Here is a 24,334-nt window from a genome sequence, read left to right on the forward strand (position 1 = left end):
TCCACCACGTGAGCCCCCACGGCTTGTGCAGTGCCCTGTGGAAAAGGAGATAGACACAAAATAACTGCGAAATCTGGATTAGGATTACTCAGATGTCAGGAGCTTTAGGCACTGTATGAGCATTTATTAAATTATTTAGAGGGCTGACAAGCAGCAGAACTGGAGAAAAATGAAATATTTTGTGATAGGCGATGGGCAATATCCCTTTGGCAAAAACAAGTAGGAACCAAAATACCAGCAGATAGCGAGAAATGAAATCCAACTGCACTGGTAAATTATTTAAAGCATATTTCCAACCTGTCATTTGAAGCTGAAATATTATTTCCCCTTCAGTAGAATATAGCTGCTGGGGAGGGTGAGGGGGAAATGGTAACAAAGACCTGCCTGTTCAAAAGGGAAAATCAGGAATATTATTCAGTGAGTTTTTGTTCAGCCAAAAATATTGCCCTAAATAGCGTTATGGATAACTAGGTCTGAGGAACAAAGCTCAGGCCAGTCAACTGACAGCACATAAATTGACTTTATTCTTTTTTGCAAGCAAAATTGGGTAAATTTAATTAATTTACCTTGTAGTTCAATGTACCCAGTCTCAGGAAATTAAGGAGGAGGATTTCCTAAAGGAGGAAGGAGGGAAGAGTTGAAGCTTTCAGGTTAATGATGACATGATGGAGGACCATCACTGTTGCTCTGTCACTTCTTCCTCCCTCCCTCACCAGGTATGGGGACTCAACAGCCATCCTGGGCCAGAACCCTTCCATTTAACCTTCCAGATATCCCTCTTAAATCAGTGGGAGGAGGCCTAGATTAACTGAAGTGAGATGTACAAGTCCCCCAAACCCATCTTCACCATCTTCATGAAGCGTAATCCTAGTGAGGATTTGGGGTTTTCTTGTTTGGGGTTGGGATTTTTATTTTTTTTACATTTTGTTTTACATTTTTCTAAATAAACATTCTTTTATCCTTTAGTTTTATCGAGTGATAAAGCTGGATATCCATGATGTACAACAAGGCATTCTGCAACACACAGTGGCAAGCCTTAAAACCTTCCTATTTGCCCATTCTCCAGTCCATTATTTCCAGGATTTCCTGAATTTCACAGCTTTTCTCTCTCTTTGGGAGCTGGAACCAGAAGAACCATTCAGGTTTGAGACCGGTGTCCCAAAGACCAGGAGAGGAGGATGTTTTCTCTTATGAATAGTTATAATGAAGGTGGTTTTCTGGCATTTAGCAAGGTAATGAAGAGCTCTGGGATCCCCAGGGAGTTTGATACTTAGGTATTACCCTTGTGTACAATTAGGAATGATAAGCTTTATATCAAACGCTTATATATGAATCATACCTTTTTGCTATTACTTATGAGAAATCTGGAAATACTTTAGGGCAGAGGATTGTAACTATGCATAGAAATGAGGTTAAATGATCTCTTCGGGTACCCAGTCGGGCTCAGGAATGCCACCATCACTCAGTGCTCTGACATCTTTGCCAACCCATCAAGAGCAAGAGACCCATTTAAGTTGTTCTGCATCAGATATTGTTTTTTATGAACAAATGATTTCTCCATGGAGGGAGATTTATGAATGGGAAAGCTGGTGGAATGTTTTTGCCATAGAGATATGATGGATTTTTTTTGTCAGTATGCAATTTATTTCCATCTGTTCTGTATCTGATTAACTCCTGCAGAGTATGTGATTAACTTAACTTCTCAAGATCATTAGCGGCTCTGCATATCCATTATAGTTCATCAGTGTGGGACCGCACACAGGATTGAAAATGCTGCACGTTGGTTATTCTTAATATCTTAATCCCTGCTGACTGGTCAGTCTCTCGTGATGGCCATGGATCTAAAGAGAGAAAGCATGTTACCAGGAGAACATCGCAACTCTGGAGCAAACACAAAACACTAATGAAAACGGATTTTAAGCAGATCCTCCTCCTAATCGCAATGCTAGAGCTAAATTAAGCCCTTTGGAAGGGTTCGTGTCTGGTGCCAGCCAGTTGGAGACAACACGGGAGGCAGCCAGCCAGCACGGAGAGAGGAGGACCGTTAGCCTGCCAGTGGTTCCTGTGCATCACCATGTTGTACCAAACGAGTCCTGTTTTGCAGTAGGTTGCAGGTACTTGCACCTTGCAGATCCCAAAGCACAGCGCAGACTGCAAGCAGTGCGTGTTGTCACCGTAAGCCTTGTAGCAACACGCATTTTCTTCTGATATAAATGTCTACCGAATACAAAACCTGAAATGTCTTAATAGAAGCAAGCAGCCAGGGCTCACGCACAGGTCTTTTGCGTTGTCCTCTGAGTTGTCTTTCGATGGGTTTTCCTGTAGTGAGTAAGGATAAATGTAAACGGATGTGTCAGCAGCAGAGACTCACATGTCCTTGCTATGCAATTAATTATCAGTCTTATTAACTCTAATGGGGGCAGGGCAGTAGCATGATGGGGACAGGACCTGGTCCGGTGTCTTGGGACCATCCATCAGATCCATCTGATAGTTTATCTTCAGACCTATGTGCTCTCTTTCTTCACCTGAGCAACAGCACTGCAGTCCCCTATTCCCAGACCCCGTCCAAAACACGTAGAAAATTCCTGTCGGGCTCTAAAATACAGGGTTTGGCCAATTCAAGCTCCTGTGGGTGATGCCGCTGTCACAGCTGAGTTATTGAATCAGAGGTGGATTGGGCAAGATGCGCCTGCGTTTGAGGCTCTTCTTTTTTTCTTTTTCCCCAAATGACACACCTTTGATGTCCCGCTCCTCTCTGTGTTTAGGTGGGGCTCACACCTGCGTCACTGCCCCGACTCCCAGAGGTTTAGCTGCTTGTGACTGCCGTCCGTCGTCCCCTGTGTCCTAGCTTCAAGGTTTGCTTCTGTAATTCGTAGCTGATCGTAACATTTTGACATCAGATACCTGTGCCTGTGAGCGATGTTCCACATCACCGTAACCTTTATGTGAAATGTCTGGGTTTGATATTTAACGCTTTTGAGAAGGCCTGGCTGGGGCAGGGGCAAGGTGCTCCTCAATCTCTCCTCTGCACTTCCTGCTCCCGGGGACGGACAGGGGAGCTCCTGGGGAGGAGGTGAGAGCAATTCACGCCACCACCCTCGGTTACCTTGGAGAAGATGTATGGCATCCATACTCACCTATAGCTGGGTAGAAGAGGTACAGGGTTTATGGTATGATAACAACCAGAGGCTTTTGTGGCCATTTCTCAGAATGTTTTACAAAGAAAATAGTAGTTGGATTTTGGTATCTTGTCTTTGGCCATTCAAGTTAATGATGGGATATAATGTCCCATCCCCTGGATCTCTATCAGATATTCACATGTTGTTCCTGGTGACAAGGCAAGAGGAGGGACATTTCTCCCAAGGCAGCGTGGTTTGTGTCGCGCTGTCGGGCGGTTGCGAGGGGACCTGGCAGGGATGCAGGATCCGACCATACGCGCGTGCAGCCACCAAGCGAGCCTGCACAGGGCGCCCAGCGCTACCCGTCCGGGTCACCGGACAGCCTCTGCCCGAGGGTGACGGCCACGTCACACCGCGTCGTGCTGTCAGGGCTGCTTGGGACAGCAGCCACAGAAATAAAACGTGACAGGCAAACCTGCCGGAGTTAAAACCGGCAATGTGTAAAGACCGAGCTCCTGCTCAAGTACGCTGTTAGAGCTCCAGCTCGACGCACAGGCTTCAGCGCCTGGCCCTATTCCTACTTATCCAGGATTTGTGCTCCCACACCAGGTTGCCCTTACCCGAGATAAGGCCTGGCACCCCTATCCTGCAGTACAGGTGCCCCGTAGTGCTGGATACCCACTCCAGCATTTCACATTCCTCAGTTTATTCTCTCACTTACATACTCTTTTTAAGCCTCCTCCTTGAATCTGCAAATTTAGATATTTACTAAATAAATGATCAGAGAGGGGAAAGATTAGACAGATTTTCTTCTAAAATCTAATTCTAATACACTCTGAAATTAATAAAATTCCTCAAAAATTTCCACAAGAGCTGAATTTCCTTCCTAGGCTGCAGTTTTTTGGCTTCCACATTCCTCCCCGTACCAGGTACTGGCTACAAAAGCCGTTGTTGTTTTCTTCCATCGCTCACAAACGCAGACCTCTCCTGCCCTGTTGCATCTCAGGAATGGCATTCAGCGGATAACCGCGAGATACTTGGCATGGAAATTTGGAAAGCTATGCAAAGATGGGGTTTAATTAGATGGTAAATTTTTTTTTACGGGGGAAAAAAACCTTTGGATTTTTCGTCAGATGCATCCTGTGAACATCAAACACGAGTGCCATTGCCAAATGCTCCTTTTGGCATGCCAACGCCATGTGCCTTTCCCCTTGCTGCTTTGTCTTCCACAGGTTGCCGTGTCCAGGAATGCGGCACTGTGCATATTAAAGGCTGAAATTATCCACCGGGTGGTTAAAAAAAAGCTAATTCCGGCCACTGAGTGAGATAACTGGTAATTTTGTAAAGTACATTTAGTCAAATAAGATTTTTTGGCAGCCGAATGTTGATGTAGCAGAATGTGCTTTTCTGATTGACATATGCTAACAATACTGCCTCCACAGTCAGGGGGAGGATAATTTACTTTTCATTTCCATTGGAAATGAGGTGAAGCAGAATGTGGTAGATTGTTAAATCCCAGCTATGTGGTTTAATTGATTTGCTCAAAGCCACGAATCAAACGATACCCTGCATCCCCGGTCCTCTCCATCGTCGCTTCCAGGGAACCAGCAGAGACAAATCTCCTCCTGAGATAGTTTACAGCCCCTTTTGGGTTTCTCAGCCATCTCCCCAGGCATGCCCTCAAGGGGTGGCTGGACCGGAGGAGGGTCTCTGCGGTGAGAAATCCTCCCCAGCAGCAAACGGGGAGGCTGACAGCCGTTTCATAGCATCTCCCAGCCGGCAGGCAGGCGTGCCGCGGGGAAATGAAGTATGAGAGAAGCTTAGTCACTCCAGGTGAGGATTTACCAGCTCACCATCATCCACATTTCTCCTCTCCATTTTAATTGTCCTTCTCACACCCCCAAAGCAGAAGTGGGGAGAATGGCTCTGAGCATCCCAGCCCACTGCTGGAAGGGGCCGTGACTCCAGAGACATGGCACTGACAGAGACCAAGAACTTGGCTCTGCTGTCACCTCATTTATCAGGCAACGAAGGGACATCTCTGGTCTCTGCCACAAAACCGATGTCATAACCCAGAGCTAAAACTGTCCCTAAATCTCAGCTGCCCCCCACCTCCGCCCCGGGGGTCTTGCTCCTGCTGGCGGGGGATCCCGGCTGCTGCTGCGCGGGATGCACCACGCCGTGCTGCCGCGGCCACCGGCTCCTCACCCGCCGTTGGCTTCATGGGACTTTATTTACTTACTTAGAAAAAAGGCTGGCTTGTGGGAAAACACAAGGCAGAAATTCAAAAAGCTTGTACAATGTCAGTAAAGAAACGCTTTCTCATCAAAACTCTGTCAATGAAAGTATTACGAATAGTTCTGGTTCTCGGCTTTTTTTATGATAAATAACTTTCAGTGGAGGTGTTTAACTTGCTGCTGTATCTCCAGGAAGAGCCTTTAGCCTGTTTTTTTACTTTTAACCACTGAGGTGCTCCAAGACCTTGTAAAGCATCTACAAGCACTTATTAGCAGGCCCCTCCAAAGCCACACGCTGACGGACTGTGGGAGCAGTCAGCTGTAGGTGGCTCAGGTAATTGGTTTTACTGGGAGCGAAGGTGACCTGTAAATGCCTGTAACATGTAATATTCCCCCTCCTCCCCTTCAGATACATGCAAGACAAAAGTCTGGGCTTGTAGGAGGGACGGAAAAATCATCTTCTTCCAAAGTGGCCTCTGAGTCCCTGTTCCTCCAGAAGTCACTTTAGAGGACAAAAGAATAAACCTTTGCAAAACTTCTGATTTACGGGACTCGTTTAAGCCCTCTGGGGAGTCCCTCCACAAAGTTACATGCTCATCTTCTCCATCACCATTGCGAGCGAGCTGATGTCTGCTTTTAGTGGTAACCCGGGGAAACCACAGCAGCCAAATAATTTGCCGTACGACTTGGCAAAAGGAAATCACGTCAGCATGGAGCTCAGCAGAGCCGGGGGAGCAGTTTTCCATACAAAAGATTCAGGAAGAGTCACAAACCCAAGAACAGGCTTCTGCTTTTGTGCCACTTGATTTTTCTGGTCCCTTCCCCTGTGTCTCTCCCACACTCCTGTTTGGAAGGAAGAAGAAAACTCACGTCATGCTGAATTCTCCAGTGTCACGCAAAGACTGATTTTTGTTGAGCTGACCGAGAGAGGCTGATAACTGCATTTTTTGCCTTCCAGAAGTGTGACTTAATTTCCGTAAATTTCCACTTGTCTTCTCATGAGCTTATGAAGCCTCACCCCCAGATTTGCTCTGTCTCTGTGTCCAGCAAAACCCTGCGTAATTCTAATGCTTCGTGTTTCAGCTGGAATTAAAATCACCTTTGGCAACAGAGGGCTAAGAAAATCATAGAGAATCGGAGAATCATAGAACGGTTTAGATTGGAAAGGACCTTGAAGATCATCCAGTTCCAGCCCCCCTGCCCTGGGCAGGGACACCTCCCACCAGCCCAGGTTGCTCCAAGCCCCGTCCAACCTGGCCTTGAACCCCTCCAGGGATGGGGCAGCCACAGCTTCTCTGGGCAACCTGGGCCAGGGGCTCACCACCCTCACAGCAAACAATTTCTGCCTCATATTTCATCTAAATCTCCCCTCTTTCAGTTTAAAACCTTTACCCCTCGTCCTGTCACTACATGCCCTTGTAAAAAGTCCCTCCCCAGCTTCCCTGGAGCCCCTTTAGGGACTGGAAGGGGCTCTAAGGTCTCCCCGGAGCCTTCTCTTCTCCAGGCTGGACCCCCCCAGCTCTCCCAGCCTGTCCCCACAGCAGAGGGGCTCCAGCCCTCCCAGCATCTCCGTGGCCTCCTCTGGCCCCGCTCCGACAGCTCCATGTCCTTCTTGTGCTGAGGACTCCAGAGCTGGACGCAGTACCCGGAAAGCTGGGATGAAAAGCGCGTCATTGTTAGAGAGTCAGGAAGGCTCGGCACCCGGGCAGGGCAGGACCCCCGCAGCCACCAAGATGGGGCTGGGAAGGTCAGCGTCACTGCCGTGGGGGACGTGCAGGTGTTCCACCTCTGGGGACAGTCTGAGTCAGAGCGGGTGTCACCGCCATGCCTTCGCATCCCCCGAGCGATCAGGTGTCTCAGGCGTGCCTTCCTGGGGACAGGGGCTCAGCAGGGACTGCTGCTGGGAGCTCACCCTCATCCACATCGTCACTGTCCCGACAAGACAGACGATGAGTGATTCGGGTCTCCGGGTGTCACTGCTCAGGCGGTGCTGGAAGGGAAGGGTGCTCTTCTCTACGAGACAAAACACGATTTGGTCCCGAGGACTAATCCCATCCCACGAATGCTGCGCCAGCCTGGTGTCTGAATGGCTTTCAGGGCTGCGCTGATTACAGGAGCGACAGCAGCACAGAAGTGGGTTAGTGTTTCATTCACTCCTGCCAGTGGCAAACATTGTAGTATTGCATTTTCTTTTTTTTTTTTTTTTTTTTTTTTTTTTAACTGAGGATTTAGCACACGGTCACAGGGCTTGTGGTGTTGGTTTTTTTACGCTAGAAAGCAGGCAGTGCTAAGCCTTTCCATGCACAGCTTTGTGCTTCTGCACTGCGCTCATGCTGCCCGTCACGGCGCTGAGCAGAAACCTCGGATCTGGTGGATTTGCACTGATGCAAACACATCCGTTTTAATGGCGAGGAGAATCAGACTGAACCACACTTGGTGACAGCAGAGACACGGCCGGACCATTCTGCCTGTGCATCCAAACAAGCCTGAATACAGAATTCACTTAGAGCCGGCGTCACATAAGCTGTCCTTTCCATGGTAAGCCAACATAAAGCCTGAGACTTTCAGGTCAAAAATGAACCTGGACACGGTCTAGATCCTCCTTCCTGGAGCAAGAGTGATCTGTAAAGATATATTAGGACTCAAAGCCTCCCATGAGTGTTCACCGATGGCCATAGCCACTTTAGTCCCACTGATGTTAGGAGTTTCAGTGCTGTAAAAAATCCCATTAAACACCTCTACGAGTTGCCCTCCCCCTGAAGACCTTTGAATGTGTAGCCCTGGGATCTTCCTGGAGCAGGTGGGAAACGTTCCACTGGCTTTGAAGAGGCGTTGGAGGCACCAGCTCCAGCAGCGTGCAGAGTCACCTGGGAATGAAGTGTCACAGCACTGACACGCACAGTGCGCCAGGGTCCGGACTGGCGCAACCCAGCACGCAGCTCGCCACAAAAAAAACCCCACTGAATGCAGAGGGTTTGCAGGAGGGGAAACCGCTTTTCTAGCCGTTACTGTCCTCGGGAGTTTGTGTTTGCAAATAATTCTTTCCAGAAATGAAACCCTTCCGCCTCAGGGAAAATATTGATTATTTTTTTTTACCTGTATGAGAGTTTTGGTAGAAATCAAGACACGGAAAAAATTCTTCAAATATAGCCTTTCATAGAAAGCATGCAGTTTTCACACTTTTACCATAACAATTCACAAAAGGGAAAGTCAGTGCTATTCTAGACAATTTCCCAAGGTCTTTAAAGACTTCACAATACAATTATGGAATGAATCAAGCCTTTGAAGAAAGCTCAGAAAAGACTTTTTGAGTTCCGCGTAATACTATTAGGCAAGACTATTTTATAGCTGGGGCAAAGTTATATGTAGGAACTTTCTCAGTCCGCAGAGGAGCTCTATGGTTATCACCCAGCAGAAACGAGTGATGATGTTCTCCCCATGTGGGTTGCGAGAGACGAAACCCAGCTGGTCCTTCTGCGAAACGCATTGAGCTCTGGAGCTCAAAGCTGTATGGAGACTCCATCCATCTGAAGAAAACTTTGGCAACAGCAACACCGCCTGTCTCCACCAAAAGAGGAGTTGCATCTTTCCCAAATTTAGGAACAAAGAAACTTGAGTGCTTCTGATTGCCAGTGCACCTGCTCCCCATATGCTTATGTTCTTTCTTTTATGGATGCCCTGTAGCATCCTGGGGGTGTGGTTGGATTCTTCCTCCAGCTTTGCGTTCATCTCCGGCACCTTTTGAACCCCTCCAGAGCAAAGAGCCCACACATCTGCGCTGGGCACTGGGTGTACGGCAAATGCTTGTGTGCTGCGGTGGTGGTGCTGTGGGCGGGCGGAGAAGAGACATCTCCACCCGAGCAGATGGAGCACCCCTTTGTAGATGAGGCTTTCTGGGTTTTTCGGGCTGCAGAGGGACGTGGCGTTGGCTTGGAGAGCAGGATTGCTCCTGTGTTTTAGAGCACCGACGTGCAAGATACGCGGCTCTCTGGGGAAGAAGTTAGCGCGCCTTGTAACCCTGCCAGGGGGCAAAGTGCCCTACTGGTTTTAGTAGTTTTATCTTCTTGTCATTTTATCACTTTTTATAAAATTGCTTCCGCAGCGATTTGCAGCACACAGCTTAATTCTTGTTAATATTTTGACGTTTTCAAGAATTGAGGGGGTTTTGTTTTGTCCCGCTCTCATCTCAGTGATGCGCTGAGCCCCGTCCTGAGCCGGGGAGCGGAGAGGAGGAGCCCCATGGGCCCCCGGCCCCTCCATGCAGCGGGGGGTGAGCAGGGCACCCCACCATCCCACCATGCCATAGGCAAACCCTGCGCCTCCCCGGGCTGCCGTTCCCTAAGCTCAGCTCCAGCCGGGTTCCTCGACAGCCCACAAGGCCCTCACAAAGCCTTCCTGCTTTTATTTGACACGAACAGTGACTTCCACTTGATTCAATCGCTGCTTAATTTGATCCTCCATTTAATTTTATCAAAACTGTAGTAATCAAATAATTTGTACTAAAAACATTACAACTTCCGCTTGTTTATTCCGATCAATTTTAATCCCTTAGGGCACAAAGTTTATTGGATAATTTAATTATGAGATAACAAAATGCTGTCATTAAATGTACAAGGAAAGGACAGAACACAAAAAAAGAAAGTTAAAAAGATCTCAAGGAGCGCTCATAATAAAAAAAAAAATATTCAACATACCGTTATTTAGAAGTCATGCTACGCACAATGAAAGCTAAGCGGCATCCTGCTGTTCACAAGATGAAAAGATCAATGGCGTGTTTCGGTCGAGACATTTCTGGCAATGAACTGCAGTGGGAAGGGGAAAACAACATAATTGGATGCGAATGAATTTGCCTGTTTTGAGTGTTGACCCACGTGAATGAATGGATGTCAGTGGCGGTTGAGTTTTCCCTCTGTGCAATAAGCCTTCAAAAGCCAAAAGCAGCACAGTAAGAGGAGGGAAGAGATTTCCACTGCAGGCTGTTTCTCTGTCGCTGTGAGAAATAAAACACAATCTCCTGCCTCACCGATCCTTCTCATCCCTTGACCGCGCCACATCTTTTCCCCACAGGTCAACACTTTCGTCTCCTTCGTGTTCCCCATGGTCGTCATTTCTGTGCTCAACACCATCATCGCCAACCAGCTCATGGTCATGTTCAAACAGGCGGCCCAGGAGAACCAGGTCTGCACCATCGGCGGGCAGCAGACGATGCTCAGCATGTCCATGGAGCCCAGCCGCGTCCAAGCCTTGAAGCATGGCGTGAGGGTCCTACGTAAGTATTCGCATATTTTGGCACGGAACTGGATAGAGGTGTCTAAGTAAATACGATTTGAAGTGTAATAGGTTGAAATTGGTAAATGCTTTCACCCCAAACCTATTTTAAATGAAAATTTGCTCTTTTTGGAAATCCAAATTGCCTCCAAATGCTTTGACATTTGCCAAAATTGTCCAATTCTTGCCTCAAAGCCCCAGACTTTGGAAAATAGCCAAGAACCAAGAGTTCTCTAGGGAGTTTTACCATCCATTTTCCACTATTTTCTTTTTCTCCCAGAGACATTTTTCTGAGTCCTAATCTTACTTTAAAGGATTAAAAAAAAAAAACCATACAGAGAAAGGAATCTAAAGAGATATTTGAGTATTATTTAATTGTGCTCAGCGGGGGAGAAGCTGATAAATGAAAAATTCAAATTTAAGCAAAAAAATATATTTCAAGTTCTGCGAAATAGAAACAACTTGATAATATCAAGCTTTCCTGTTTCTATTTCTGGCCAGCTCCAGCCTGAGCACCTCTCTTTCGGCGGGTGCTGGTTTTAGGCTCTGATTGTGACCCGGGGACTGATGTAGTTTTAAACCCCAACTTGTTTTGTGGGACTGGGTTTGAGCAGATCAGCTGGGGTGGGCACAGCACAGGGTACGCAGCCCCACTGGCATTGCCCATGGTAAATTAGATCTGCAAATTCCTCTCAGCTGTTAGAAGCAGAGACGTTGGAAACCCGGTGCTGGTGGTTTTCATTCCCCTCCTCCCAAGGGAAAAGCAGGAGCTGCGCTGAAGGTGTCTTTTGCTTCATTAGAGGTGTGTGGAAAATCATTTTCCCCCTGAAGATACACACACGGGAGAAAAGAGTTTCTCGCAATCAATCACAGCTTTAATTCAGATTTCAATTTTCCTCTCTCTGTTAGAAAAAAAAAAAATGGCCCAATGACTCAGATTAAAAAAATATATATTTTTGATCAAATCAGACTCTTCCTAGTATTTCTCCTCTTCAAAACTCTGATGAGAGCAACACTGATTCGATAGCAAAACATTGCTCGTGTAATCCCTTACACCTGATTTTTTATAACCCAGAAATAACTCCACTGCGCACTTGCAAACCTGAGGCCAGACAGTGGCAGGGGCGATCGCGGTGTTGTCTGAGGTGACAGAATTCCCCCGTTCCTGTCCTGCACGTGACGCCTGCCCAGGCCAAGCGTTGGGCTCTGGGTTAAGGTGACTCTGATCTATTTCCTTCCCTGGGGGCCAGATCTCTCGCTGTGAACTCAGCAGAGTTCCCAAGGGACCCGTGTGCAGCTTTCTGTGAGTTGCACTTCACCTTCTCCCACCAGATATTGCACCCAATATTTTACAGACTCTGACCCAGCTGATCACCATATATTTAAAAAAGACATTTTTTTTGCCCCAAGCCAAATTAGTATGCAGTACAATTTTATTTTATTTTTTAAGGCTGCTGTTTATATGATTTAACTAAATTTTGCGGCCCTTTGGGGGCCGGCAAATACCGTCATCCATATTTCACGTGCAATAAAGGGTTCCCGTTGGCACACGCGACGTCTCAAACAGCACCGACAGCTGTGAGCAGAAGTGCCCGTTTCTGAACTGCTCGGGCGGGCGTTCATAACTTCATGGAGAAACTAGACAGAACTCTGATCTCCATGGATGAAGACAGAAAGAGATTCAATTTTTTTTTTTTTATTCTTCCAAACGACCACATTTAGGGTAATCACACATCGTCCTTTTCTTTTGCCTTTGCTTGGTGCTATGTAAAGCTAAAGAATAGACCTGCTCACACACAGAGACTCTGAAAAAGCAAAACTAGCCCAGCATTTTAACGATTAAGTCAACGGCAACTTAAACCTTGCATATATCGCTTTATTCCCTTTCTTTTTCTGCAAAACTTTGGTTCAGACAAAGGTTAAATAAAATATCCTGCACCCAGGAAACTCAGCTGTACAGCAAAATTCTGGATGGCTTAATTAAATAAGCTGAGGAAAAGAACAAAGAATCTGGTGGCTTAAACTGACAAATGGTAAAGCAAAAGCTGGTCAAAAATAGCACCCAAAAAAATCTAATAAAGTGTGCCGGTGTGGTGATAAAGTGTGAGAGTCCTCGTGCACATTAGATGGGGAGGGGTCGACAGCAGAAAGCTTTCATGGCAAAGCTCTTGGTAACTCAAGCGCTTTGGCCAAGGCCACATTTTCAACAAGGAAAGAAATCCCTCGAGAAGGCACCAAGAACCTCCAGGAGCTTTTCCCAGCGGTTTTTCACGCGGGATGCTTCCTACGCAGCGCGCTGTGGCCGTGCCGTAGGTGACCCACCGAGTGCACCCCATCTCCGAACACCGCGCTGGGAAATGCCCCTGAGGAAAAGGAGAGAAAAACCCAGAAGGCATTAAATTCCCCGTAATTATCTTGTTGGGCTGTGGTTATTTACTCTCCCTGTGTCCCGGTTAACTGTCACCCACCCAGGGATAAGACAGGAGCCCCACTTCGGCTCCAAGCCTGCCAGGACGGGGCCGTGCAAGCCCCTGGGCTCCCTGCTATCTTTTTCTGTTTCTTATCGCTTCTGCCTTCTGCCATTAAGTGAGAAGCTGCCTTTTCTCGCTTGCGCTACAACATCTCACACCTCCCTCTCTCCTTTTAGCATTGTACACTCCTTTAACATCACAAGGAGAGAGCTCTTCATGAATAATAGCAGAGAGACCTAAATCTGCACCCGCCGCTCCGTGGGCATTGCTGGGAGGTGGTGGAAGAGCATCCCTCACCAACAGGTCCACGTTTCCTCCGAGGCACTGAAAAACAGCCCTTTTCTCTCCGAACAATAAGCTTAATTTTTATCTTCTTCTTCTCCAGGCAAATTTTTGCTTTTGTTATGTACTTCAAAAGCTGAGAAAAGTTAGCAAAAGCAAGAGGCTGGAGGCTGAAATGGTGCAGAAGCGGGTCAGACACGGCCCCCGGGTACCACGTGCATCTCCCCACTGTCACCCCCCGCAGGACCGAGCTCCTGCCCTGCCGGGGAAGGCAATGAGAGAGCGGCCGCTTGCTCCTTGTCTGGGCTGAGGACGATCCAGCAAATGAAAAACCCACCATCAGTTTTGTCTGTGAGTCACCATGGCAGGCAGAAAAGGCTTTTTTTGTGGAGCAAGTGTGAGTGAAATCCTGCTTCATTTCATTTTTCAGATGATTAGTGGAGGGGCTTGATTCACATTTACTTTTGTCACCTGTTCCTCTCAACTTTTTTTTTTTTCCTTAATAAACTGGGCCTCTGAGCTGCCTGAAAAGCAGGAAAAAAAAAACAAGGATGCGCATGATTTATCCTGGGATCCACGGCAGCCAAAACCATGTGCACAGTCTCGGCTGGTTTATGGAAGAGGATGGGAAAAGTGAAAGGACGTTTGTCTACACTAATAAAACTGTTGGCACAAAATCAGAGCTTCATGGGGGTCAAAGTATTTTCCATTTCCAAAAGAGAACTTTGGCCTGAAGTACAAGAGAGCTTGATTTTGTTTTAAGGGTGAAGTGTCTCAGAACCTGTAAAACTAGTGCTCAGAAAAGAGTTTTTTGCGGTTCCTGGTGTGCAGAGCTGTTGGATGAGACCAGAGCAGCAAACACCTTTCTTCCTTCCTCCAGATCTACTGAGATTATGTATTTCTTTACACTGAAATAGGAGCTAAAAGTGGTCGGGCTAAGAGCTTCATTCAGAACATCCACAACACCGTTTTCCTCCTCTTTGCCAGCATTTATGTGGTTTCTTGGCTCTGTCTGACTTTGGTCATGTACAAAATAATTAGGGAGATCAGGATCAAGGGACGTGTCAGCCCTGCTGCCTGGGAGCCAGCTCGTTAATTCATTAAGCGTGTGATTTCTGATTCTAATTCCCTCCCTGCTGTCGGTGTTCACCAGGTGTGAGGATCCGGATTCCGAGAGCTCAAGGCGCTGGCAGCTTCCCAGCTCTTTTGCGAGGATCACAGGGCAATGTCTGCACCACTGCTGCCGCTCAAAGTACCTCCCTCCTCCATCCATCCCATATTCCTGCCATTTCTCCGGTTATAAACCACCGCCAATTTACTGTTATTATTCCTTGGCTGTATTTAGTGCTGGGAAGCTGAGTCTCTTGGGCGCTATGTGATGCTTCATGGAAGGGTGAAGCTTCTCTGATGGCATCGCCTGATACGTCAACCATCCAATCGCATCCTAAAAAAATCTGAAACACACACATGCACACACGCACCCTCCAGGATAAGCCTCCAGCGGGTAAAACATCGCATACGCTGCCCAGACCGTGGCAGACTGTATCCAGACAGAGAGGCAATATAAATCTTCCCCGTCTCAGTCCCACATTTCCAAACACCTGCTCAAAAATCGGGGCTTGGTTCAAGCCGAAAGCACTATGGCCAACATATCTTCTTGAAAGGGGACGGTTTTGTGATGTGGGCTAATTGTCCCCATCAGTACACCGGCCTGCAGCCCGTTCTCCTCCCAGTGGCCTCCAGCACCTCCCCGACCGCCTGTCGGGTGGTTCCCGCTGTGGATGGAAGGAAGGAGTTGTTGAACGGCGTAGCTGAGCTCTGATAACCGTGTTGAGACGAGTTGATGGCCATCGGGGGAGGCTTTGCGCATCCCTGGGTGGACATTGGCTAAGCCTATTAAGATGCGATCAGCTCCAGGTAGCGTTTGCTCCGTTACAGAAGCCGCTTAGCGAAAGCAATTATAAAGCACTTGGAGAGGTTTAACCAATTAAAAGAATATCCTTCAGTCTCCCACAGCGGGCTGGGTGATGCCTCCGTAAGGTGGTTTTTAGGACATGAAGTCAAACCACCTTTCTTTCTGAGCGTCTAAGAATTTTAAAATGATGATTTTGAGGTCTCCGCATTTCTTTGGTACTCAACAAATGCCAAGTATTAATGAACTATCCATGCAGCCTACATCAATTTCTGCATTAATAAGTTCCCTTCGGAACAAATGTTTTGAAGAGTTCATCCATTTCTCTGCAGTGATGTTCCAAATCGGAGCCGTTTGAGGAGGAGAATATTGCTGTGAGATTTAGTGTAACAACCCCGTTAACAAGAATAACAAATAGCAAATACTTTGCCGCCACAAAACACAAAAGAGCACCAGTCTGAAAATCTCCTCCTTAAACAGCTGTATTTTTAAATTCCTGTATTCTAAGGAAATCAGATTTGTCCATGAATCATTTCTTTTGCAAGAAAGGAGCTAAATTCGTGGCAGTTTGTATCCATAATACGAAGTCTGGGCAACTCCAAGTGGAGTTCAGCCAAACCCCTGTGACATTACGCGTGAGTAGAAGCCGAGTTTAACAGCTGAAGTGTCACACTGAAATTCGGGAGGATAAATTAGCTATACAACAGTTGTATATATTTCCCGGAGACGTTTGTACGCGCGGGTTTACTTTACAGCCTGCCAAGACACACGAAGAGAGCGGTGTCGGAGCGCTCTATAAACACCCGCCGAGGGGCCGAGGGGGACCATGGCCGCACCTCTCGGGACAGGGAGATGCTTTTCTCTCCTCTCCCAAGACGTGTCCCTTGGCTGGCGCCGGGCGTTTCGACCGGGATTCAGGCTCTCGTGGCTGCACCTCTGATGACAACGCGAGGGCCGGTCACGCCCCACAAGCAGATTTTCCAGGTGTTAAACCCTGGCCACATGAGTGTTTAAAAAGCTAACTGATGTGTTTTTAAACATAAAGGCTGGCCAGGGTCTTAGTCACCGCAGAAGCATGCGGTAAATACAGCCCAGGGTCCCTCTGCAGCAGAAACCGTTCGGGGAGGAACAAAGGACACGTGAAACTCAGAACTGGAGAGGAAAGAAGAAAGGAGCCGCAGAGGATGCCCGGGGTATACCCCATCTGACCGAATAAAAAGAGCCTTGAACCCGGTGAGGAGCACACGGGAGCCCTTTTCTGTCCTTCAAAGCTTAAATTTTCTTTCTCCTTCCTTCTCCAAACACCCGGACATCCCTTGGGGGAAATGGCACAAATGAAGCTGAAATGTAATCGAGCAACTTCTTTCTCTTCCCAAAAATTAATAATCTTGGAAGGAAACTGGAGAAGACACCCCCATTTGCACTCTGTCGTCAGGGACGCGCTGCTTGGACCCTGTTCGTGGAATAGCTTTTATCCTTCATTTTCTGCCCTGTTCCTTATGGATGAAACCGGTGCCAGTGGACGATTTAATCACCAGCATGAGCAGGGGCAGGAATTCTCATCCATTTTCAAATCTGTCAGCTGAAGCCATTGAAAATCAGGACTGGAAAATATAATCTGAGCAAAAGACATCGGGTTTGCATGCCAATTTTTTTTCTATTCACTTTGCTGTCTCGCTGCCATTAACAAAGAAGTATTTAGGGGAACATGGCTCCTTTCAAGGAAGATAGCATCTTCTACCCCTTAATCCAAAAAAGAGACTGCAGCAGGAAAAAAAGAAGGAAAATGGTACAGAAAGATAAAAAGCAGATTGCTGGCTGCTGGGAATGGAAATTGAGGAGTCAAATCTAATGTTTACACAGCTCAGTAGCACGTGCGAGAGCGCAGGGGAATTGTATCCAGCAAATGCTGTGTGTTTTCAGTGGTGTCTGAAGGAGCTGGGGGCTCTCCAGGCCCATTGCTATTCCCAGTTTCTCCTTCTTCGCTCTCAGACTGGTGGCCCCAGTCTCTGCTGGTTGTTATCGACTTTTATGGAAATCCTTTCTTCTGCAGCCTTGTGACCCAAATACCAACATAAGCAGTTATAATTTTACTAGGCTCATACCCACCCTTGCAGCTCCCGTAATCCCTAGTTTGGGGCTCGCTGGTATAAATATTGCCTACGACCTGTCAGGTGGTGCATCGTGTTAATATAAACAGCTCCTCGAGGTTTAACTAGGCAGAGCCAGCTACAGCTACACTTGGCCCAGCTCTTTCCGTCTCTCACATCAAACCGCACGGTGACACTTGCTCCCCTTTGTGAGACTCTCTTGTAATGGCATCAACTAAATAAGTGTATAAAACCCAGGAGCTTTGAATACACACGGTCTGTTTCTCCAGAAATCAGCATTAATGCAAATCCCTGACATGAGCCCCATAACAGTGTCAGATGTGTTATTCTGCCCCATCCCTGGAGGGGTTCAAGGCCAGGTTGGACGGGGCTTGGAGCAACCTGGGCTGGTGGGAGGTGTCCCTGCCCAGGGCAGGGGATGGAACTAGATGATCTTTAAGATCCCTTCCAAACCCAACCATTCTATGAATGTATGGAGCGTGCATTCCTTGGGCAGTGTTGGAGACACACGGCGCTGATGAGCTGAAATGCAGGAAAAGGCTGAGAGCTGATGTTCAGATGGGTCGGTACTTACCCAAAGAGCTCCTGCCTTTGCTTAGAAATCATAGCATGCTGTTCCCCAGCTGTATGCGTTTCAGCTCCCCTTGAAATGCAGAGAAAAAGAAAGAAATTGGCCAAAATGATCTGAGCAAAACTATCAAGGAAGGATGGTTCTGAGCTTCTCTGGAGGTCTAAGCAACAGCCAAGGTGGTTAAAAGAGGGAGCAGCATCTCTTCTCTCCCTCTCCTGGAGTGAAAGGAGGAGAGGATGGAGGGATGCCCTCACCGAGGGCTACTCCAGAGCCACAGGGCTGTGACTCAGCACAGTTCCAGAGAGGACAGAAGAGTTGAATTGAGGGGGAAAACACCAGCCAAGTGCTTTGCACTGCAGCAGATCCCTGGGGTCCCGCGTGAGTCGGCAGTGGTGGCACGTTACCCATCGCCATCCCGGTGCTCCAAGTCACGCTGAGCCTCAGATGGTCCCAAATAGGGATGGGGGGCTGAAAACCCCTCCCAAGCATGGCTCCCGTGCTCAGTCAATCCACCCACCGAGCAGCCGCCGTGGTCTTTTTACACACATGGATCTGTTGCTCCGTGCTCACGCTAACCCAACATGAGCTTTTCGAGACGTTGGCCCTGGAGAAGGGCTGTCTCCCAGCCTCAGCCACAGGATACGCACAAGGTAAAATAAAATACACAGTGCAATCTAATATAATTTAACTTCCAGGATTGCTTCCACATCCAGTTTAGTTTGAAAATCAAGACTGGCACAGTTTAAATCTTCTTTTGCACAATGAAAAAGCTGTCATTCAAAATTCATGTTTCCCTCTGCAGGATTTCCCGTGCGATAAACAAACAAGGGCTCGTCCTGCACCGCTCCTCCTTCCTCTCTCCCCTTCTCCCTTGGGATGCGCTTCAAACAGGCAGAGAATACAGCCATTGTATAGAAATACAAATAGAAAGGCACAGGATGGAATAATTCAGGTTTTAATACACATTTAAATTTGGAGTTTGATTTAGAAGGGAAAAGAAGATGCAGCCCGGTGGAAGGACCATTCCCCAGCACACGAGGGTCGGGGTCCCCTCTCCGCTCCCCAGCCCTGGGCTGCTCCGCAGGTTTGATGCCTTATTTGCTCAAATGGGGGAAATATGAGAATTTTGTGGAGCGGCCCTGCTGCTATTAAAACTGCCTTGAATTAATTAGAAGTGAGGGATGGGTCTGGTTTGTTTATAGTTCAAAAAATAGAGGCGGGAAATCTCCAACCTCACAAACACCATCCTGGACAGTCGCCCCCATCACACGTTGGGTCGAATCCTTCCTCTGCGGTGCTCAGCTCCAGCAGGCCGACCTTGACCCACCAAAGAAACCCCTGCGTCAAGCCTTTGATAATGGAGAACACCTCCTAGGAGCTGATAAAAATTGTAAAAACTCATTGCAGCAGCCACTTTTCCCAGCATTTGTTTGACAGCTCATCCCTTTTGATAAGCATGTGCTCGGGGAGGCACAAGACAGCAGCTAACGGCACCGGGTGTCTTGGCAAAAAGGACGCTTTTTGTTCTGTATTAGGCGAAAGTTAACACGTTCCCGCGGTTCATATTCATCCCTGGGGAGGGGACCCAACAGGGCAGGATGCCCACCCTAAATCTGCTTGATCCCTTGCATGATAAAGTTGAAACATACGGATTAAGGGTGACAAATGCAGGTCAGGGTCTCCTAATCTGCGTGGCAGAGGCTGGTGGCATAGACCCGCACAGCGTGGTACCCAGCTGGGACTTCCAAATCAGACCGTCAGTGTCTCCAGTGCACTCAGCTATGTGTTTAATAGAGTTTTAATTGCAGAGTGATTGCATGTGATATGGCAGAATTACCACAGATTACTTAATTGACTGTTCGTTTGCTGAAGTCAAGCAGATTCTTCTCTCAATATGTGTTTTTGCTGCTCTAGATCCCTGCCTCCGTGGTATTTGGCATGGCATTGTCTGAGCAACAGAAGCAGAGATCCTTTACAGGGAGAAAACCACTTCCATTTAACGTGTTGGTAAATTTAACAGGCAGATGTGCGGGACTCCTGCAATTGGCTGTAGAAAGAATCCCGATCCTGCTGTTCTTAAAGAGCGGCATGCAGGGTAACAGCTGGGAAGTGCCAGTGCACGGACCGTTTCCGCAAAAATTATGATGTGCACAAATGAAGTTGTGTTGGGAGCCATTTGAGAAGCTGCTTTCACAGCCTGAAAATCCAGCAAATCCTGTACAGGCACTGGGAAAGCAGATGGAGTGGAGCTGTGATCTTGGCCCGTTCCCTCTGGCCCGATGCTGATGGATGGAGGGGGAGAGGCTGGAGAGCATCGCTTCTCCTCCGGCCCCTGGGAGGGATCTCCTGGGGAGCCGCGGGTGGAGGGCTCCATGCCGGGCAAACCAAAGGTCCATCTGACAGACAAATTCATTTCTGGAGGTGGCCAAAAGCAGGTGCCCAGGAATGTGAACGAGCAAGGCAGGCATCCAGCGCTCCCGCCGAGCTTCCCGGTGGACCTCCCCACTTCTCCTGTGCCACGTGTCATTCAGGGGCTGTCCCCACCGACGTCCCAGCAAAGCTCCTCGGGGCAGGATCAGACACAGGTCAAACTCATTCACTTGATGGCGCCTGAAGAGCTGCAGGCCGTCGAGTGATGTATTACCTCTGCAATTACAATGGCCATATAGCAGCCAAAAATATTCAGATTGAAATAATGAATTCGCTTGTCCAAGCGAATAAAAACAGAGCCTCCAGCCTTCTTTCCAAAACACGTCCCTTCAGTTGCCTAAAACTTTATTGAATAAATGGCTTTTGCAGCATTCCTGGAAGACGCTCTCATACACCGTGCAGGCTGATGCAAAAAGAATATAACCGTCTCCCTCGTTAGTTATGTGTTTAATAAGAGAGATCGCACATGGAGTTGAAGTAAGGCAGTATGGAGCTGGACACCAGGAATTATTTAATTTCTGTACAAATCAGGCAGTGACGCTGCTAGTGATGACACCCACAAAAATAGGGCACACTTCACTCGCCACTCGGCTGCTGAAGCCTCCTCCGTGCCTCTTGGCTGAGTAACGGTGATGGGGAGATGCCACCACAGCCAGACTTGCTCCTGCTGGACCGCGTTTTTCAAGGGAAACACATCTCCTGCACATCTCCTCCATGAGCTACGGCATAGTCCCCATGGGATGACAGCATCTGGGTTTGGGTCATATCCACATAAATATTCCCAGGCCCAAGGCAGAAGGAAAAGCAGCCTTTGCCTCCACGTGCCGAATCCGCATTGCACTGGCCGCGCGTGGCTCCGTAAGAGAGCTTTGCTGCTTCCGAGCCCTTTGCAGGTCACATAAAGGACAAGAGTGATGCGGCCCTTATTCTCTGTAGAGCGAATTTGGGATAAAAAATTAACATAATTATTTTATTTAGCCTTGATTTTCTTTTTGTCTTTTATTGTGTTATGTTTTAACTGAGATTTCTTTATTTCCTGCTAGGATTCTGCCAGAATCCCATCATTTCATACAGAGGTTGAAATGCATATCACAAAAGGAAACAAATCTTTCCCTCGATTGCCTGATATATCTACTTTTTAATCAAGATTGACAAAAGTACTCTACCAGCAGCATTTTTATCCTTCAGAGTTGTTGCATTTTATTTTCCATTGTTTGACGTCCCTGGGCTAGAATCTGGAAAGGAAAAAAAAAAACATATCGTCTTTCTCTCCTTACCCTTTAATTAGTCGTTTTTGTTATGGCAATGTCCGGACCCAAACCTCCTGTAATCACTGTCTCAGGTATTGCACAAGCGCCGAACCAAAGGCCAAGCCTGGCTCCTGGGGCTGTTTAATGACCCCAGCTCCGTGGGGACTGCGGCCAGTGGCTCCGCGTAACAAACTAATGGGATTAGCGTGTTCCTGGCTCCCTGTCTACCTGGATGAAAAACACACGCTGACCGTCTCTGCCAGTGCTTCGGACAAAACACCCGGTGCCACAAGGGCATGAAACACAAGGACAGATGCCAATACAGTTTTATTTAAGCCAGCGTCTGAACGAGGCACCAGCGCTCCTTCATCCGTGTCGTACCGTCTCTTGTTCGTAGTCTCCCTGCCCCCCTGCTTATTGCTATTTTCCATTACTTCTGTTATGCTTGTTTTTACCGACATTTGCAGGCTGGTAGTCCCTCAGGGTTATTAATTTTGCACAACGGCAATAAAAGAACAAAGTGGGGCGTTCGGAAAAGAGTTTGTAGCCATAAACACCGCACAGACAGGTGCCTTTTTCACCCCCGATGAAGGATTGCTCACGAAAATAACGGGCTTTTTTCATGCCTTGCAGGTGCTGTGGTGATTGCCTTCGTGGTCTGCTGGCTCCCTTATCACATTCGGCGTCTCATGTTCTGCTACGTCCCCTCCAGTCACTGGACAGAGTGAGTCACGAGGCGGGGGACGAGGTCCCCCCCTGCCAGGACGGGGCTGTCAGGGCACCCACTGGGGGATGGAGGTGGGGATCTGGGCAGGGATCTGGGAGCAAAGGTGTTCTCCACGCGAGGGGTTAAAGCCTCAGCCTCCTAATTGTTGTTTTGATCTTTTCTTTTGGATTTGTTACCGTGTTTGCCAGACAAATTAAGAATCCTAGTTGTATCATCTCGTTATGGTTTGAGGAACCCACAACAACTTATTGGCGTTTAGACAATTACTCTGTCGCCTGATGACCACTCCCAGCACAGGAAGGGGAATCAGGAAAAAACAAGGAAACCCAGGGGTTGAAATATAAATAGATTTAGTAGATTAAGACTAAGTAATTAATATTAATAGTACTAAAGAATGAGTATGTAAGATATACAAGGACTATCCCCAGCCCATTCCCCAGCAGAAGCCGTGCGCTCCCCGCAGGGACAGCCAACGTGGGACCCTGCAAGCGCTGCGGCTGCGGGAGGGAGGGAAGGGCTCAGGGCTCCGGCACCGGGGCGAGGAGCGCTCTGGACCGCAGCCGTCATAGGGTAGGGAGAAATCCTCATCAAACCTTCTAATTTACATTGAATGTGACGTTCACGGTATGAAACAATCCTGTTGGCATTTTGGGTCAAGTGCCCGGGTCTCGCTCCTCCTCATCCCCACACCCGGTGAGCTCCAACACCGAGACCTTGAAACCCGCATCCCATAGCTGGCCATAAAGTAAATATTTTCACAAATTCAGACACTAGAGTCTTCTAAAAATGCACTTTTCCCTAGCATTAGAAGAGACCTTATTGAAAAGCGAAAGTACTGAAAGGGGAATGAATCCTGTGTCGCCCAAACTCCCGAGGACACACCGAACTCCCCCAGATGTGGGTGGAGGCAGCATTAGCTTGAGCCGAGACGCAGCAGCGTGGCCTTCCGTCTCCTGTGGCTGCCACCACAGCCTCCCCCCCGTTAACAGCGGCGATGGATATTCGCCCCTGACGGTCCTTGATGAAATGGCGTTGGGACAGGGGGGTTTGATACATCCGAAGTGGATTGCTGTCTCCGTGGCGGAGATATCGATCACCGGCCCAAAGACGGAGCAGCTCCCGTCAACACACAATTTAGCTCCCCGATGGCACGTTTCCTTAGTGACAGCAGAGATTACACAGGTGGGGAAATAGCTGTGCTGCCTACTGAGTCTGGGGCAGGTTATTTACTGGGGTTTGCAGGGAGTGGATCAACATTAAATACCAGCAGTTGCCGCTGATGAGAAAAACGTCCAGATTCTCAGAGAATGCAGGGATAATTGCGCGCCGACGCTGAACGCACGTGCGCCGTTCACAGATGTGCAAGGGCACACAAAATGCTCCGTGCAGCCTTTCTGCCGCGTCGGGCCAGGTTGCTCTGCAGAGCAGCCACAGAACTCATTGTTCATTTTAAACAGGAGGCAATTAAGCATTAATGCTGTCTGGGGATATACACCCAGGTAGCCTGAGACGCCGGGAGATGTTCTCAGTGAAAAACACGTCTTTCCTCCCCATGGTGTTCCATCCCTCTTCTCTCTGGGACCGGCTGTTTTTCCTGCAATGAACAGGAAAAGAAAAAATCTACAGTACCAGAGCAACTATGAGACATTAAAATTTCATAACCTCCAAGCACAAAAAGAAATAGTAATTTACAATATAGCAGTCTACTGAATGGAATTGTACATCCATCCGTAGTAAAACCCAAAACCTCTCTTCAATGGGGAAAACAGAGCTCTAGGCGCACGCTGGGACAAACTGTTGTTTGCTTTCCTGTATGAAAAGCACTTAAAGCAGCAATCATTTATGTAACGACTGCGTTTGCTTTGAGCAAGAGGGGTAGAGAAGTCTGTCTGCAGTTAGTGTGAATTTATGCATGGTGGTTGCATTCGCATTTAATTTATTTTTTTCTTCTTTTAA

General features: G+C 47.9%; 1 protein-coding gene across 1 annotated transcript in view; it reads left to right on the forward strand.

The window, feature by feature from the left end:
* Window positions 1-24,334, forward strand: part of NTSR1 (neurotensin receptor 1) — a 61,100-nt gene that overhangs the window by 30,990 nt on the left and 5,776 nt on the right. Inside the window, exons 2-3 of the mRNA XM_063350247.1 lie at window positions 10,424-10,625; window positions 22,285-22,375. Of these exons, the coding sequence (XP_063206317.1) occupies window positions 10,424-10,625; window positions 22,285-22,375 (293 nt within the window). The remainder of the gene's footprint in view (window positions 1-10,423; window positions 10,626-22,284; window positions 22,376-24,334) is intronic.

Source organism: Chroicocephalus ridibundus, chromosome 12 (assembly GCF_963924245.1).
Source record: "Chroicocephalus ridibundus chromosome 12, bChrRid1.1, whole genome shotgun sequence".
Classification (NCBI taxonomy): domain Eukaryota; kingdom Metazoa; phylum Chordata; class Aves; order Charadriiformes; family Laridae; genus Chroicocephalus; species Chroicocephalus ridibundus.